The sequence below is a fragment of the Balaenoptera borealis genome, assembly GCF_965194805.1.
Source record: "Balaenoptera borealis genome assembly, chromosome: 4".
Classification (NCBI taxonomy): Eukaryota; Metazoa; Chordata; class Mammalia; order Artiodactyla; family Balaenopteridae; genus Balaenoptera; species Balaenoptera borealis.
In genome coordinates, this window is record NC_138861.1 from 79,261,217 (window position 1) to 79,276,471 (window position 15,255).

The 15,255-nt window shown below is 38.7% G+C and overlaps 1 protein-coding gene across 1 annotated transcript in view; it reads left to right on the top strand.

Moving 5' to 3' along the window:
* The window catches only part of TXK (TXK tyrosine kinase), a 74,703-nt gene that overhangs the window by 50,796 nt on the left and 8,652 nt on the right, over positions 1 to 15,255 (top strand). Inside the window, exons 10-12 of the mRNA XM_082390686.1 lie at positions 991 to 1,162; positions 11,147 to 11,363; positions 13,893 to 13,957. Of these exons, the coding sequence (XP_082246812.1) occupies positions 991 to 1,162; positions 11,147 to 11,363; positions 13,893 to 13,957 (454 nt within the window). The remainder of the gene's footprint in view (positions 1 to 990; positions 1,163 to 11,146; positions 11,364 to 13,892; positions 13,958 to 15,255) is intronic.

Sequence of the window (15,255 nt, forward strand, 5' to 3'; positions counted from 1 at the left end):
TTGGTTATATGTTTTAAGAAATATTTTCTCCCCGTCTGTGGCTTACCTTTTCATTTTCTTAATGGGGTGTATTTGATAAATAGGATTTTTATGATGTATAATCTATCAGTATTCTCCTTTATAGTTATATTCTGTTGAATAAATCTATGCCAGTCCCAAGGTCATGAATATATTCTCCCATGTTATTTTAAAAACACACCTACTATTGGGAAGGGGAGTACCTTGCAAAGCCTGGTACAAGGGGTCACTGGCCATTACAATTCTTTTAAATGCATTATTTTAAAGTTCCAGCAGATGGTGGTGTTGCTATATAAAAGTGGTTACTAAAAAGTTAAGATTTAATTCTCAGAGTTTTCCAAAGTGTTATTTTAAAAACAGTTCTTTTTTTTCTTGATTTACTTCTGTAGAGTGAGAAATATTCAGTAATGCAAGCATCATTTCAAACATACACTTAGATATGGGTTAGAATCTTAATATTGAAAATATTTATCAGATGAATTGATTAGACTTTTCGCAAAGGAGAAAGGGCAGGAAAGCCCTTTAGGGGTGGGAGTGGGCAAAGGAACAATAAAAGAAACTGAGTTGGGGGACCCCAAATTTTATCTAATCTCACAGGTTTACTCACCAGGATAAAAACAGACTGGGGGCATACATATTTAGGTTCCAGGTCTGGTTTCGGCAGGTTTAGTTTAGAAAGGCACAGAACTGTTTCATCCTGGGTCTCTCTGGAAAGAGAAAGCATGTTTTGATATCCATAATTCCTCTCCAAGTAAGTGAGGTTTGTATATTTATACTTGAATTCTGGAATTATACTTTTAAGCCACAATAAGAGTATTAAAAATGGTTACAGGTCCTTTCCACTCATTTATAAATTTTTTAAACCTCTCTGAAAAAGAAGAGAATAGGTCGAGAAAATTCCTAAATCTTTTCTAGCTCTAAAAATTTAACATGTTTTTCCTTATTTGTAACGTGGATGTTTTACTTTTCTAGAAAAGTGGGAGATAGATCCATCTGAGGTGGCTTTTGTAAAGGAGATTGGAAGCGGCCAGTTTGGGGTGGTCTATTTAGGCCAGTGGCGAGCACATGTCCAGGTAGCTATCAAGGCCATCAATGAAGGCTCCATGTCTGAAGAGGATTTCATTGAAGAGGCTAAAGTGATGATGTAAGTACATACAATACCCAGATAAGTATCGTACAACACCCTGGTGTCATGGAAAGAACACAGATTTTGGAGTCAGTCACATCTGGATTTGTGTCACAACTCTGCCCAAGCTAGTTGTGGGACCTGGGCAAATTATTTGACCTCTGTGTCACTTGGGTGAGTTATTTCACTTTTCTAAGCCTCAATTTTCTCACCTGTAAAATGGGGATAACAATACCTCACTCACTGGATCAGCGTGTGAATTGAATGAGATAATCTATGAAAGTGACAAGTAGGTGTGTTCTTTTCAGCTCAATAATAGGTGCTTAATGACTACATTTTTTTCCTTTTCCCAGAAGCAAAAATCTTGATTTTGTCTAAATAGTAATATAAGGATATACTATTTGCTTTCAGAGAATTCAAGAATCATGAATTCTAACAGAAGTGGCTCTTTGCAGATCATTGGACGCTGCTCTTAGCTTCTCGGATTTCCCAGATTCAGCCTTTTGCCTCAGTTGAACCTGTGGCTATGGTTTATGTCAGTTACCTGGGCTGGACCAGGATAGGCCAATAATTTAGCACAATTCAAACCAATATTCTTTAAGTACTTGTTGAACATTTACTTAGAGGAAGAGCAATGTGGTAAAGAAGGAAGACCGCAGGTGGCATTACTTAAATTCTGTTTTATTATCCAAAGCAATTTAGTTCTGTTCCAAATTTGCAGACCCCAGCTGACAAAAACAAAAGCAAACCCCCCAAAACCAGTGGTGATTAACTTGATCCATTATTTGAAGGCGGAGCAATGTGTCTCTTGGGGCTCTCAACCCATACTCCAAGTACTATCAAAATACTCTTTCCATCCACTTAGAATAAAATGAATTCTGAGAGAAGTTAATGATAAACACAACTTTCCAGCGGTATCAGTTTCTCAAAGATGTTTTTGTGCCCCTTGGTTACCCTACTGGCCTTTGCTCCCTGATACTACCTGCATCAGACCATGGTTTTCCTACACCTAAAGGACAGACAAAAATTATATTCCTGTGTGTTGGATTAAATAGATACAATAAGAAAAGAATGAAGGGGAGACATATGATTCAGGGAAAGTTGAAGTCATACTAGAATCCCTATCAAAAAGAAAGAAATAGAATTTAAATCCCCCTTCTGAGATGTTTAAATATATGCATCTAGGAACTTCCCTGGCTGTCCAGTGGTTAAGATTCCACACTCCCAATGCAGGGGGCACGGGTTTGATCCCTGGTCGGGGAACTAAGATCCCACATGCTGCATGCTGTGGCCAAAAATTAAAATAAATAAATAAAAAATAAATATATGCATCTCATAAAGGCAATTTAAACTTTTGGGGAAAAGGTATCACTTTTACTTTAAATATCATTACACATTGTTCAGATCCCTTTTGATAAACTACAGTTCTTTTTATTTGAATCTTTGGGTTGTTGCTGTCTGGTTACTTGAGTGTCTGAGAAATGACTGCTCCCCAAAAGAACCTGCTAAAATGAGATGTCTAATATCTATCACAATGTGAGGAGTCTAGAAAGGCTCAAGCCTGGGCCCAGGATCTCTGAGGAAGATATTTTGAGGGCAATGGAAGATGCATGGAGTGTGGAGAAGAGAAATAGTTCCTGTCAGTTTATGGAGGCAGGAATTAGGCTACAGGCTTATTTTTAAGTCATTTCAGATGGACATAATGTGTTCTTGGGTTTGAACACAGTTGATTTTTTTTCCTGATTTTTTGATAGTGAGGCAGGAAAAGTCCCATTCTAATATCCTTTTGCAAATACATTCATTTTTAAAAAGTTAAATAGCTGACATACATTGGGCTCTATCTGCCAAGAATATACAGCTTGGCATATTACCTTCCTTTTTGTAAGCATACAGCTTCAATGTCACCTCTACCAGGAGAGCTCCCCTGTCTACCCTGTTTAATTGGCAGTGCTGCCCCCAAATACTTTCTGTTGTATCACCTTGTATTAGTTCCATCAAAGCACTTGTCACTACTCCCAACCTTCACATGTATTTGTTTTGTTTCTCCCCCAGTAGAACGTAAGCTCCATGATAATGGGACCTTATTTATCTCTCTTCTACAACCGGGTGAGTGCTTAAAATAATGGCTAGCATGTAGTTGGTGTTCAACAAATATTTATGGATTATTGAATGAGTTAATGAATCCTCACCACATTTCTATGAGGTAGGTTCTATTAAGACCCCAATTTTAGAGATTGGTTCAAGATGGCGCAGTAGAAGGACGTGTGCTCACTCCCTCTTGCGAGAGCCCCGGAATCACTGCTGACTGCTGAATAATCGTGGACAGGAAGACACTGGAACTCACCAAAAAGATACCCCACATCCAAAGACAACGGAGAAACCACAATAAGACAGTAGGAGGGCGCAATCACAATAAAATCAAATCCCATAACTGCTGGGTGGGTGACTCACAAACTGGAGAACACTTATACCACAGAAGTCCACCCACTGGAGTGAAGGTTCTGAGCCCCACGTCGGGCTTCCAACCTGGGGGTCCGGCAACGGGAGGAGGAATTCCTAGAGAATCAGACTTTGAAGCCTAGTGGGAATTGATTGCAGGACTTTGACAGGACTGGGGGAAACAGAGACTCCATTCTTGGAGGACACACACAGAGTACTGTGTGCACTGGGACCCAGGGGAAGGAGCAGTGACCCCATAGGAGACTGAACCACACCTACCTGCTAGTGTTGGAGGGTCTCCTGCAGAGGCGGGGGGTGGCTGTGGCTCACCGTGAGGACAAGGACACTGGCAGAAGAAGTTCTGGGAAGTACTCCTTGGCGTGAGCCTTCCCAGGTCTGCCATTAGCCCCACAAAAGAGCCAGGAAGACTCCAGTGTTGGGTCGCCTCAGGCCAAACAACCAACAGGGAGGGAACCCAGCCCCACCCATCAGCAGACAAGAGGATTAAAGTTTTACTGAGCTCTGCCCACCAGAGCAACACCCAGCTCTACCCACCACCAGTCCCTCCCATCAGGAAACTTGCACAAGCCTCTTAGATAGCCTCATCCACCAGAGGGCAGACAGCAGAAACAAGAAGAACTACAATCCTACAGCCTGTGGAACAAAAACCACATTCACAGAAAGATAGACAAGATGAAAAGGCAGAGGGCTATGTACCAGATGAAGGAACAAGATAAAACCCCAGAAAAACAACTAAATGAAGTGGAGATAGGAAACCTTCTAGAAAAAGAATTCAGAATAATGATAGTGAAGATGATCCAGGACGTTGGAAAAAGAATGGAGGCAAAGATCGAGAAGATGCAAGAAATGTTTAACAAATACCTAGAAGAATTAAAGAACAAGCACCTAGAAGAATTAAAGAACCAACAAACAGAGATGAACAATACAATAACTGAAATGAAAAATACACTAGAAGGAATCAATAGCAGAATAACGGAGGCAGAAGAACGGATAAGTGACCTAGAAGACATGATTGTGGAATTCACTGCTACAGAACAGAATAAAGAAAAAAGAATGAAAAGAAATGAAGACAGCCTAAGAGACCTCTGGGACAACATTAAACGCAACAACATTTGCATTATAGGGGTCCCAGAAGGAGAAGAGAGAGAGGAAGGACCCGAGAAAATATTTGAAGAGATTATAGTCGAAAACTTTCCTAACATGGGAAAGGAAATAGCCACCCAAGTCCATGAAGTGCAGAGAGTCCCAGGCAGGATAAACCCAAGGAGAAACACACCGAGACACATAGTAATCAAATTGGCAAAAATTAAAGCAAGAAAAATTATTGAAAGCAACAAGGGAAAAATGACAACATACAAGGGAACTCCCATAAGGTTAACAGCTGATTTCTCAGCAGAAACTCTACAAGCCAGAATGGAGTGATGTGATATATTTAAAGTGATGAAAGGGAAGAACCTACAACCAAGATTACTCTACCTGGCAAGGATCTCATTCAGATTCGACAGAGAAATCAAAAGCTTTACAGACAAGCAAAAGCTAAGAGAATTCAGCACCACCAAACCAGATCTACAACAAATGCTAAAGGAACATCTCTAAGTGGGAAACACAAGAGAAGAAAAGGATCTACAAAAACAAACCCAAAACAATTAAGAAAATGGTCATAGGAACATACATATCGATAATTACCTTAAACGTGAATGGATTAAATGCTCCAACCAAAAGACACAGGCTCGCTGAATGGGTACAAAAACAAGACCCATCTATATGCTGTCTACAAGAGACCCACTTCAGACCTAGGGACACATACAGACTGAAAGTGAGGGGATGGAAAAAGATATTCCATGCAAATGGAAATCAAAAGAAAGCTGGAGTAGCAATCCTCATACCAAATAAAATAGACTTTAAAATAAAGAATGTTACAAGAGACAAGGAAGGACACTACATAATGATCAAGGGATCAATCCAAGAAGAAGATATAACAATTAAAAATATATATGCACCCAACATAGGAGCACCTCAATACATATGGCAACTGCTAACAGCTATAAAAGAGGAAATCAACAGTAACACAATAATAGTGGGGGACTTTAACACCTCACTTTCACCAATAGACAGATCATCCAAACAGAAAATTAATAAGGAAACACAAGCTTTTAATGACACAATAGACCAGATAGATTTAATTGATATTTATAGGACATTCCATCCAAAAACAGCAGATTACACTTTCTTCTCAAGTGCACACAGAACATTCTCCAGGATAGATCACATCTTGGGTCACACGTCAAGCCTCAGTAAATTTAAGAAAATTGAAATCATATCAGGCATCTCTTCTGACCACAATGCTATGAGATTAGAAATCAATTACAGGGAAAAAAACGTAAAAAACACAAACACATGGAGGCTAAACAATTCTTTACTAAATAACCAAGAGATCACTGAAGAAATCAAAGAGGAAAAACAAAATACCTAGAGACAAATAACAACAAAAACATGACGATCCAAAACGTATGGGATGCAGCACAAGCAGTTCTAAGAGGGAAGTTTATAGCAATACAAGCCTACCTCAAGAAACAAGAAAAATCTCAAATAAACAATCTAACCTTACACCTAAAGGAACTAGAGAAAGAAGAACAAACAAAACCCAAAGTTAGCAGAAGGAAAGAAATCATAAATATCAGAGCAGAAATAAATGAAATAGAAACAAAGAAAACAATAGCAAACATCAATAAAACTAAAAGCTGGTTCTTTGAGAAGATAAACAAAATTGATAAACCATTAGCCAGACTCATCAAGAAAAAGAGGGAGAGGACTCAAATCAATAAAATTAGAAATGAAAAAGGAGAAGTTACAACAGACACTGCAGAAATATAAAGCATCCTAAGAGACTACTACAAGCAACTCTATAAAATGGACAACCTGGAAGAAATGGACAAATTCTTAGAAAGGTATAACCTTCCAAGACTGAACCAGGAAGAAATAGAAAATATGAACAGACCAATCACAAGTAATGAAATTGAAACTGTGATTGAAAATCTTCCAACAAACAAAAGTCCAGGACCAGATGGCTTCACAGGTGAATTCTATCAAATATTTAGAGAAGAGCTAACACCCATCCTTCTCAAACTCTTCCAAAAAATTGCACAGGAAGGAATACTCCAAAACTCATTGTATGAGACCACCATCACCCTGATACCAAAACCAGGCAAAGATACTACAAAAAAAGAAAATTACAGGCCAATATCACTGATGAATATAGATGCAAAAATCCTCAACAAAATACTAGCAAGAAGAATCCAAAAGCACATTAAAAGGATCATACACCATGATCAAGTGGGATTTATCCCAGTGATGCAAGGATTCTTCAATATATGCAAATCAATCCATGTGATACACCATATTAACAAATTGAAGAATAAAAACCATATGATCATCTCAATAGAGGCAGAAAAAGCTTTTGACAAAATTCAACACCCATTTATGATAAAAACTCTCCAGAAAGTGGGCATAGAGGGAACCTACCTCAACATAATAAAGGCCATATCTGACAAACCCACAGCAAACATCATTCTCAGTGGTGAAAAGCTGAAAGCATTTCCTCTAAGATCAGGAACAAGACAAGGCTGCCCACTCTCGCCACTATTATTCAACATAGTTTTGGAAGTCCTAGCCACGACAATCAGAGAAGAAAAAGAAATAAAAGGAATACAAATTGGAAAAGAAGAAGTAAAACTGTCACTGTTTGCGGATGACATGATACTATACATAGAGAATCCTAAAGATGCCGCCAGAAAACTACTAGAGCTAATCAATGAATTTGGTAAAGTTGCAGGATACAAAATTAATGCACAGAAATCTCTTGCATTCCTATACACTAATGATGAAAAATCTGAAAGAGAAATTAAGGAAACACTCCCATTTACCACTGCAACAAAAAGAGGAAAATACCTAGGAATAAACCTACTTAGGGAGACAAAAGACCTGTATGCAGCAAACTATAAGACACTGATGAAAGAAATTAAAGATGATACCAACAGATGGAGAGATATACCATGTTCTTGGATTGGAAGAATCAGCATTGTGAAAATAACTATACTACCCAAAGCAATCTACAGATTCAATGCAATCCCTATCAAATTACCAATGGCATTTTTTACGGAGCTAGAGCAAATCATCTTAAAATTTGTATGGAGACACAAAAGACCCCAAATAGCCAAAGCAGTCTTGAGGGAAAAAAACGGAGCTGGAGGAATCAGGCTCCCTGACTTCAGACTATACTACAAAGCTACAGTAATCAAGACAATATGGTACTGGCACAAAAACAGAAATATAGATCAATGGAACAAGATAGAAAGCCCAGAGATAAACGCACGCACCTATGGTCAACTAATCTATGACAAAGGAGGCAAGGATATACAATGGAGAAAAGACAGTCCTTTCAATAAGTGGTGCTGGGAAAACTGGACAGCTACATGTAAAAGAATGAAATTAGAACACTCCCTAACACCATACACAAAAATAAACTCAAAATGGATAGAGACCTAAATGTAAGACCGGACACTATAAAACTCTTAGAGGAAAACATAGGAAGAACAGTCTTTGACATAAATCACAGCAAGATCTTTTTTGATCCACCTCCTAGAGTAATGGAAATAAAAACAAAAATAAACAAATGGGACCTAATGGAACTTAAAAGCTTTTGCACAGCAAAGGAAACTACAAACAAGATGAAAAGACAACCCTTAGAATGGGAGAAAATAATTGCAAATGAATCAATGGACAAAGGATTAATCTCCAAAATATATAAACAGCTCATGCAGCTCAATATTAAAAAAACAACCCAATCCAAAAATGGGCAGAAGACCTAAATAGACATTTCTCCAAAGAAGACATACAGATGGCCAAGAAGCACATGAAAAGCTGCTCAACATCACTAATTATTAGAGAAATGCAAATCAAAACTACAATGAGCTATCACCTCACACCAGTTAGAATGGGCATCATCAGAAAATCTACAAACAAATGCTGGAGAGAGTGTGGAGACAAGGGAACCCTCTTGCACTGTTTGTGGGCATATAAATTGATACAGGCACTATGGAGAACAGTATGGAGGTTCCTTAAAAACTAAAAATAGAATTACCATATGACCCAGCAATCCCACTACTGGGCATATACCCTGAGAAAACCATAATTCAAAAAGACACATGCACCCCAGTGTTCATTGCAGCACTATTTACAATAGCCAGGTCATGGAAGCAACCTAAATGCCCTTCGACAGACGAATGGGTAAAGAAGATGTGGTACATATATACAATGGAATATTACTCAGCCATAAAAAGGAATGAAATTGAGTCATTTGTAGAGACGTGGATGAATCTAGAGACTGTCATAGAGAGTGAAGTAAGTGAGAAAGAGAAAAACAAATATTGTATATTAACACATATATGTGGAACCTAGAAAAATGGTACAGATGATCTGGTTTGCAGGGCAGAAGTTGAGACACAGACGTAGAGAACAAATGTATGTACACCAAGGGGGGAAAGCATCTGGGTGTGTGTGTGTGTGTGTGTGTGTGTGTGTGTGTGTGTGTGTGTGATGAATTGGGAGATTGGGATTGACACATGTACACTGATGTGTATAAAATGGATGACTAATAAGGACCTGCTGTATAAAAAAATAAATAAATTTTTTAAAAAGACCCCAATTTTATACATGATAAAAAGGGAATTTTGAAAACTTATGTAATTTGACCACAGTTCCTCAACAAAACATTGGTAGTGTCTAATTGTAATCAAAACTGTGAACTGTATGGGTACCAAGTCCATAGTCTTAGCTAACATAATAATCAACAGATATTTATTGGGCAACTACTATATGCCAGATCTTATAATAGGAGGCATAATTGTTAACCAAAATTGTTGTCATTCCGTGTACGTTTTCCAGTGCACTAGCAGAGTAACTTCAAATCTCTACTGTGTTCTTAATTACTATATTTTGGAATATAGCCTAAATTGGGGGCCTGTACTCATGGTGTTTCCAGAGTACCTGCTAAAAGATTATTTAGGAAAATGAAAGAAAACCAGTCTTTTATTCAGCCCATAAATTTCTACTAAAATTAAAATTTTTTTCTTTATATTTTTACCATGGTTTATACTTTTTATAATACGTTCACATACATTATCTCATTTAATATTCACTAGAAGAAAGAAGGACAGGTTTTATTATCCTTATTTTACATGTGAAAAAACAGAGGCTTAGAAATTTTAAATAAGTTGCTCCTGGTCATGCATCAATAGGAGATAAAACAGCTTGAATTCAGCTCTTTTGTTTAGGAGCATGACATTTTCTTTAAATTATTGTAACACTGCATTGCTTTTAAAGGATCCTTTATTTTAGTTGATCAACTATGGGTTTGTGTCTCTGGATGTAGCTTATTAGTAGCAGTGCATATAGAAAAATATGTGAACTAATTATATTTATAATAGTAAAAATATATAAGTAATTCTAATTTCCCTAAAAACTGAATACTATAGTCGAGAAGAAACAATAAACTTTTGAAGTATAAATGACTAAAAAGATTATTTTAGGGGGCTTCCCTGGTGGCGCAGTGGTTAAGAATCCACCTACCAATGCAGGGGACACGGGTTCGAGCCCTGGTCTGGGAAGATCCCACATGCCGCGGAGCATCTAAGCCCATGCGCCACAACTACTGAGCCTGTGCTCTAGAGCCCGTGTGCCACAACAACTGAGCCTGCACTCTAGAGCCCGCGAGCCACAACTACGGAAGCCCGCGAGCCACAACTACTGAAGCCAGGGCACCTAGAGCCCGTGCTCTGCAACAAGAGAAGCCACCGCAATGAGAAGCCCACGCACCGCAACGGAGAGTAGCCCCTGCTTGCCACAACTAGAGAAAGCCCGCGTGCAGCAACGAAGACCCAACACAGCCAAAAATAAATTAAAAAAAAAAATTATTTTAGTGTGTGTACTTTAACAGGCAGTATTTGAGGACTTGTTTGTGTGTGTGTGTCTGTGTGTGTGATTACTAAATACAGAGAAGGGTTTCACGTTGGTAAATGTTTTTCAGTCTTCAACTTAATCTAAAAATTTCCTTTAAATGCCTTTATTCTTTAGAATTTAATATTCTTTTTAATGCGCATCAATCACTCTTTCCTCCCTCCTGTCTGTCCAGAATTTTTTGTCTAAGCAGCTGCAGTTGGGGAGGTTGAAACTGAAGGAACAGGAACTGGGCAAGGAGCAGCAGTATAGAGGAAGCAAAAGGCTTACAAAATGGAAAAGAGAACAGCAGAACATGGAGCGTGTACTATTCTGTATGTACAGTGACTTAGGAAGTACTGCGTAAACTCTCAACCCCCCTTTCTCAGCGCATAAAGTAGAAAGGAAACTGTTCTACTTTCTCTGTGGTTGGGTTAATTTTAATCATAGCTTGATGATGAACATTATATGGAGCTGGTAAATATCACCAGTTGATTTCAAACACTTCAGAATGCAAAAACGGTTCGGGTCTGTGTTTTTCTTCAACAGGAAGTTATCTCATTCAAGGCTCGTTCAGCTTTATGGAGTGTGTATACAGCAGAAGCCCCTTTATATTGTGACGGAGTTTATGGAAAATGGCTGCCTGCTTAACTATCTCAGAGAGAGGAAAGGAAAACTTAGGAAGGAGATGCTACTGAGTGCATGTCAAGATATCTGTGAAGGAATGGAGTATCTGGAGAGGAACTGCTTTATCCACAGGGATTTAGTAAGTACGGTGCAAATTTGCTGATTATGTATATATTACACTTGTATTCAGAAGGACATGATAAGTTAGGACTTTCAATACTTTGAATAATGCATTCTTTGACTTAATTTTTAAACATTTTCCTATTTGTGTAACCTGTTGGGAAATGTAGCTTTATTTTTAATTGCTCATTGATGCTGGAGCCAAGTAAGGTGTTAACTCTAAATATGCCTTGAAGTAATTAATCACCACACTAATCAACTAACTAAAACTAATTTACTTTTCTTTCCTCTTCCCCCTCTCTTCTTCCTTCTCTTCCTTCTATCTTTCTTTCTTTCAACGAATAATCAAATATGTATTGAGTGCCTATATATGCCACGCACTCTGCCAGGTGCTGGGTACAATGCTGAAGAACCCCAGTGGGTCTCACCCAGGGGTGAAACTGCCTCAGGTGGAGGTGGTTAGGTTCTTGCAGTATCACAGCAGCACTACTGGCATTATTGAGAAGGAGTCAAAATGCTAAACCATTCTGTTGCATAATGCTCAGAACAGCTCTCCAAACAAAGAAGATTGAAGCTTGACTTGCCCCCAAAGCAAATAGCTCTGCTTCCCTGCCTTGCTACCTCCCCTTGAAAAACATTTTCTATCTGCTCCATATTTATTCATGATATTCATACTATTCCTTCTATGTCCTTCCATGTCTCATTTCTAAGTTCCCAAATTAAATCCAATGAGAATTTGAGAATTTCTGAGAAATCCCTGATACTGTCATCTAGAGGTAATCCTGAACTTCCATCAGCCATCACCAGGGTGACCATATTATTTATCGTTCAGGCTGGAATATTTTGGGGAGAGAAAGGAGGCATAATTTCATTGGCCCTAGCACACCATTGCTTGCCCTACACATGACTTAGAACTGTCAGAGCATTTATTATTTACTATCCTATAATAGTTGTTTACACAAATATTAGACTCTAAACCCCTTGACATCAAGGCGTAGACTTCTGAGCTGCAATTCAGCATCATGAGAATACAAGTTGCCAATCAATGGCTCTCAAACTTAGCTGTACATTAGAATCACCTGGGAGGTTTAAAAACATCACAGTACCCAGCCCGTACCGCTGACCAATGAAATCAGAATCTCTGCGGGTAGAATCTAGTCTTCAGCATTTTTGGAAAATTTCCCTGGTGAGTCCACTGTGCAGTCAAGATCGAGAACCCTGCTTAAGAGCTAGTTGAAATCTCGCTTTTGTTTCTTACTAGCCATGTGAGCTTGAGTAAGGTAGTTAACTAGTAAAGTGGTATTAATTATAGCACCTCCCACATATGGACTTGTTGGGAGGATTACATGAATTAATATGTGTAAGCACTTAAAACACAGTGTCTGGCACATAGAAAAGCACAGCAATGCTCGACCATTGTTTTGCGTGCCTCATGGCACATTCCCCAGGGTCCAGCCCATAGTAGCCATTGAGCACATTTTTGAATGTATGGCTCTGGTATCAATTCCACCTAACTCACTTTCCTGGTCTCTGCAGTTTGTCCTTCCTGATAAGGATTAGAATTCAAAATTCAGTTAGGTGACAGTTCTGGTTATTCTATTTGCTCCAGGTGGCTTCCTGCAGACCCTCCTAGTCTTGGTTCCTTCCTTGATTGCTTTCCTTTGAGTTCTGTTTTCTCCACCTACATGCCACTTAAAATATATTAGCCAACTATGAATCTTTTCTCGGTCGAGGGTTTGCCTTGTGGTTTAGCTTTGAGATCATTTGCTGGCACTTGTCAACATCTTCCAAACTGGCTCCTTCTGGCTCTCCATTTCAAGTTTTTTGCTTTTGTTTTTGAACTAACTGAACCACAAATTAGCTCAAAAGAGAAAAATTCTATCAAACCATTGGCCTACATGAGGCTAAATAACCAAGTCAATGATTTTCCTGACTAAGCTGACTGAAAATGGATTGTTTTGGCATCAAATAGATTGTTTCTGAATTATATAGTACTGTATTTAATTCACTGTGGTAATTTAATAAATATGAAAATATTGTAAAGAGTTATGTTCAATGAAATGTAAGTTTTAAAATACAGTTTCTTTGTTTTTATTAGCAATTATATATAATGACTATCCCAAAGATATACAATGACGATCTGTTATTTTTCATGCATATTGGACTTTCCTCTTTTTATTTATGAAGATAAAATTTTAAATACAAACTATTTTTTATACCAAGATACATAGTTTATTATCTCTTAGATTGAGTTAATCCTGATACTTATCAAGGATACTTCTTGAGAAAGATTACACATTTTAAAAAGGAAAAGTGTTAAAATTTCTTTTCATTTTTTTGTCATTTCTTCGAAAAGTCATTAAAATCCATCACATGAGGGCAAATACATTAAATCATATATAGCATCGATAGGTATCACCATGAAATAACATGGCTGTTCACACAGAGAGGTAGTGCTGGGGCCCAAAGAAACTAAGGAAAAGGAGAGTAGAAACTCTGGAAAGAGAAACTTTGTATTCACACGTGGGTTCTTTCCTTCTCCCTATAGGCCGCGAGGAATTGTTTGGTCAGTTCTACAAGTATAGTAAAAATTTCGGACTTTGGAATGACAAGGTACATGATATTCTTTTTGGTTTGTTTACTCACGGGAGGGAATCTTACATTAGTCTACAGACAAATTGAAGATGTTCTTGGCTTTACTTTTCTTTCTCTGGGCCAGTGTTGATGTGGTTGTATGGCCTGCTGACCCACTTTGAACTTTAGGACATGCACCAGTGTTCGCTGTGAGGGAAACGGAGGCTGTGGGCTATTCTTCTGATCTTCTTTCAGGTGGTTATTAATAAAGCTATGTCATATCTTAAAATTCAAAAGAATTTCTCAGTCTACTTATCATATATATAAGGTTAAGAAAAAAGCTTTCCTTGTATATGTATATTTCTGAAATAGAGAAAGAATAAATTTGTTTTCTCAGCTCTGATTTTTCTGTCGTCATCATGCATTTCTCTTATCAAGTGGAGTAGCTGACTCTAAGCCTACAGCACAAGAGTGTGGATCATCTGACCTTATTTTCAGCAACTCAGTGCGGTTTACATTTTGCATCTCCTTTCCTTCAGGTTGCTAGAAATTTCATCCCAGTGATTTCACGGTTTCTCCCTGATGCTCTTCAGGGTCACAATCCAAATTCTGTGTGTCTCATGGGGCCACATACTGGAGATGGCCTGTCTGGTCTCTGTTGTTATCCGTTGACACTGGCTTCCTTACAGCCGCCATCCTCCTCTTTTGTCTTTGGCTGGCCATCCACACAGGTGGCCGCTGACTCATCTTGAATTTCTGTCTGTAAGATTCCTTCACACATTGACACTGGCTTCCTTACAGCTGCCATCCTCCTCTTTTGTCTTTGGCTGGCCATCCACACAGGTGGCCGCTGACTCATCTTGAATTTCTGCCTGTAAGATTCCTTCATGTCTGATATTCGCCACGACTAGAGCTCTCCACGTGGCTAAGGCCCCATCTGCCTTGGCACACCCATAGCCATTTGTCCTCTGGAATCTTTCTGTGTTTCCCAGGGCTTGGCCTGGGAAAGAGGACACAGGTTCTGTTTTGCTCTTGAATCCCACCAACCGACTGTAGGGCAGCGGGGTCTTCTTTCGCTGCAGTGTGAGCAGGGCAGCCCTCATAGGGTGCCGGGTACAGGACCCTACCTCAGCCTCCCCATGGTGTCTAATACTCCTTCCCTTTCTTTCGAATCTCTCCCACACCCCCAGCACAAGGGATATTTTTGTAGCAGAATGGATGGTGGTGGTAGTGAGATATCATTTGTATTCATGAGCCATTCTCCCAGATATTTTGTTCATAACTCAGTCCTTCTCCTTCTCTGGAAAGTCTAGACTTTTGAAACTCAAAAGCTATAA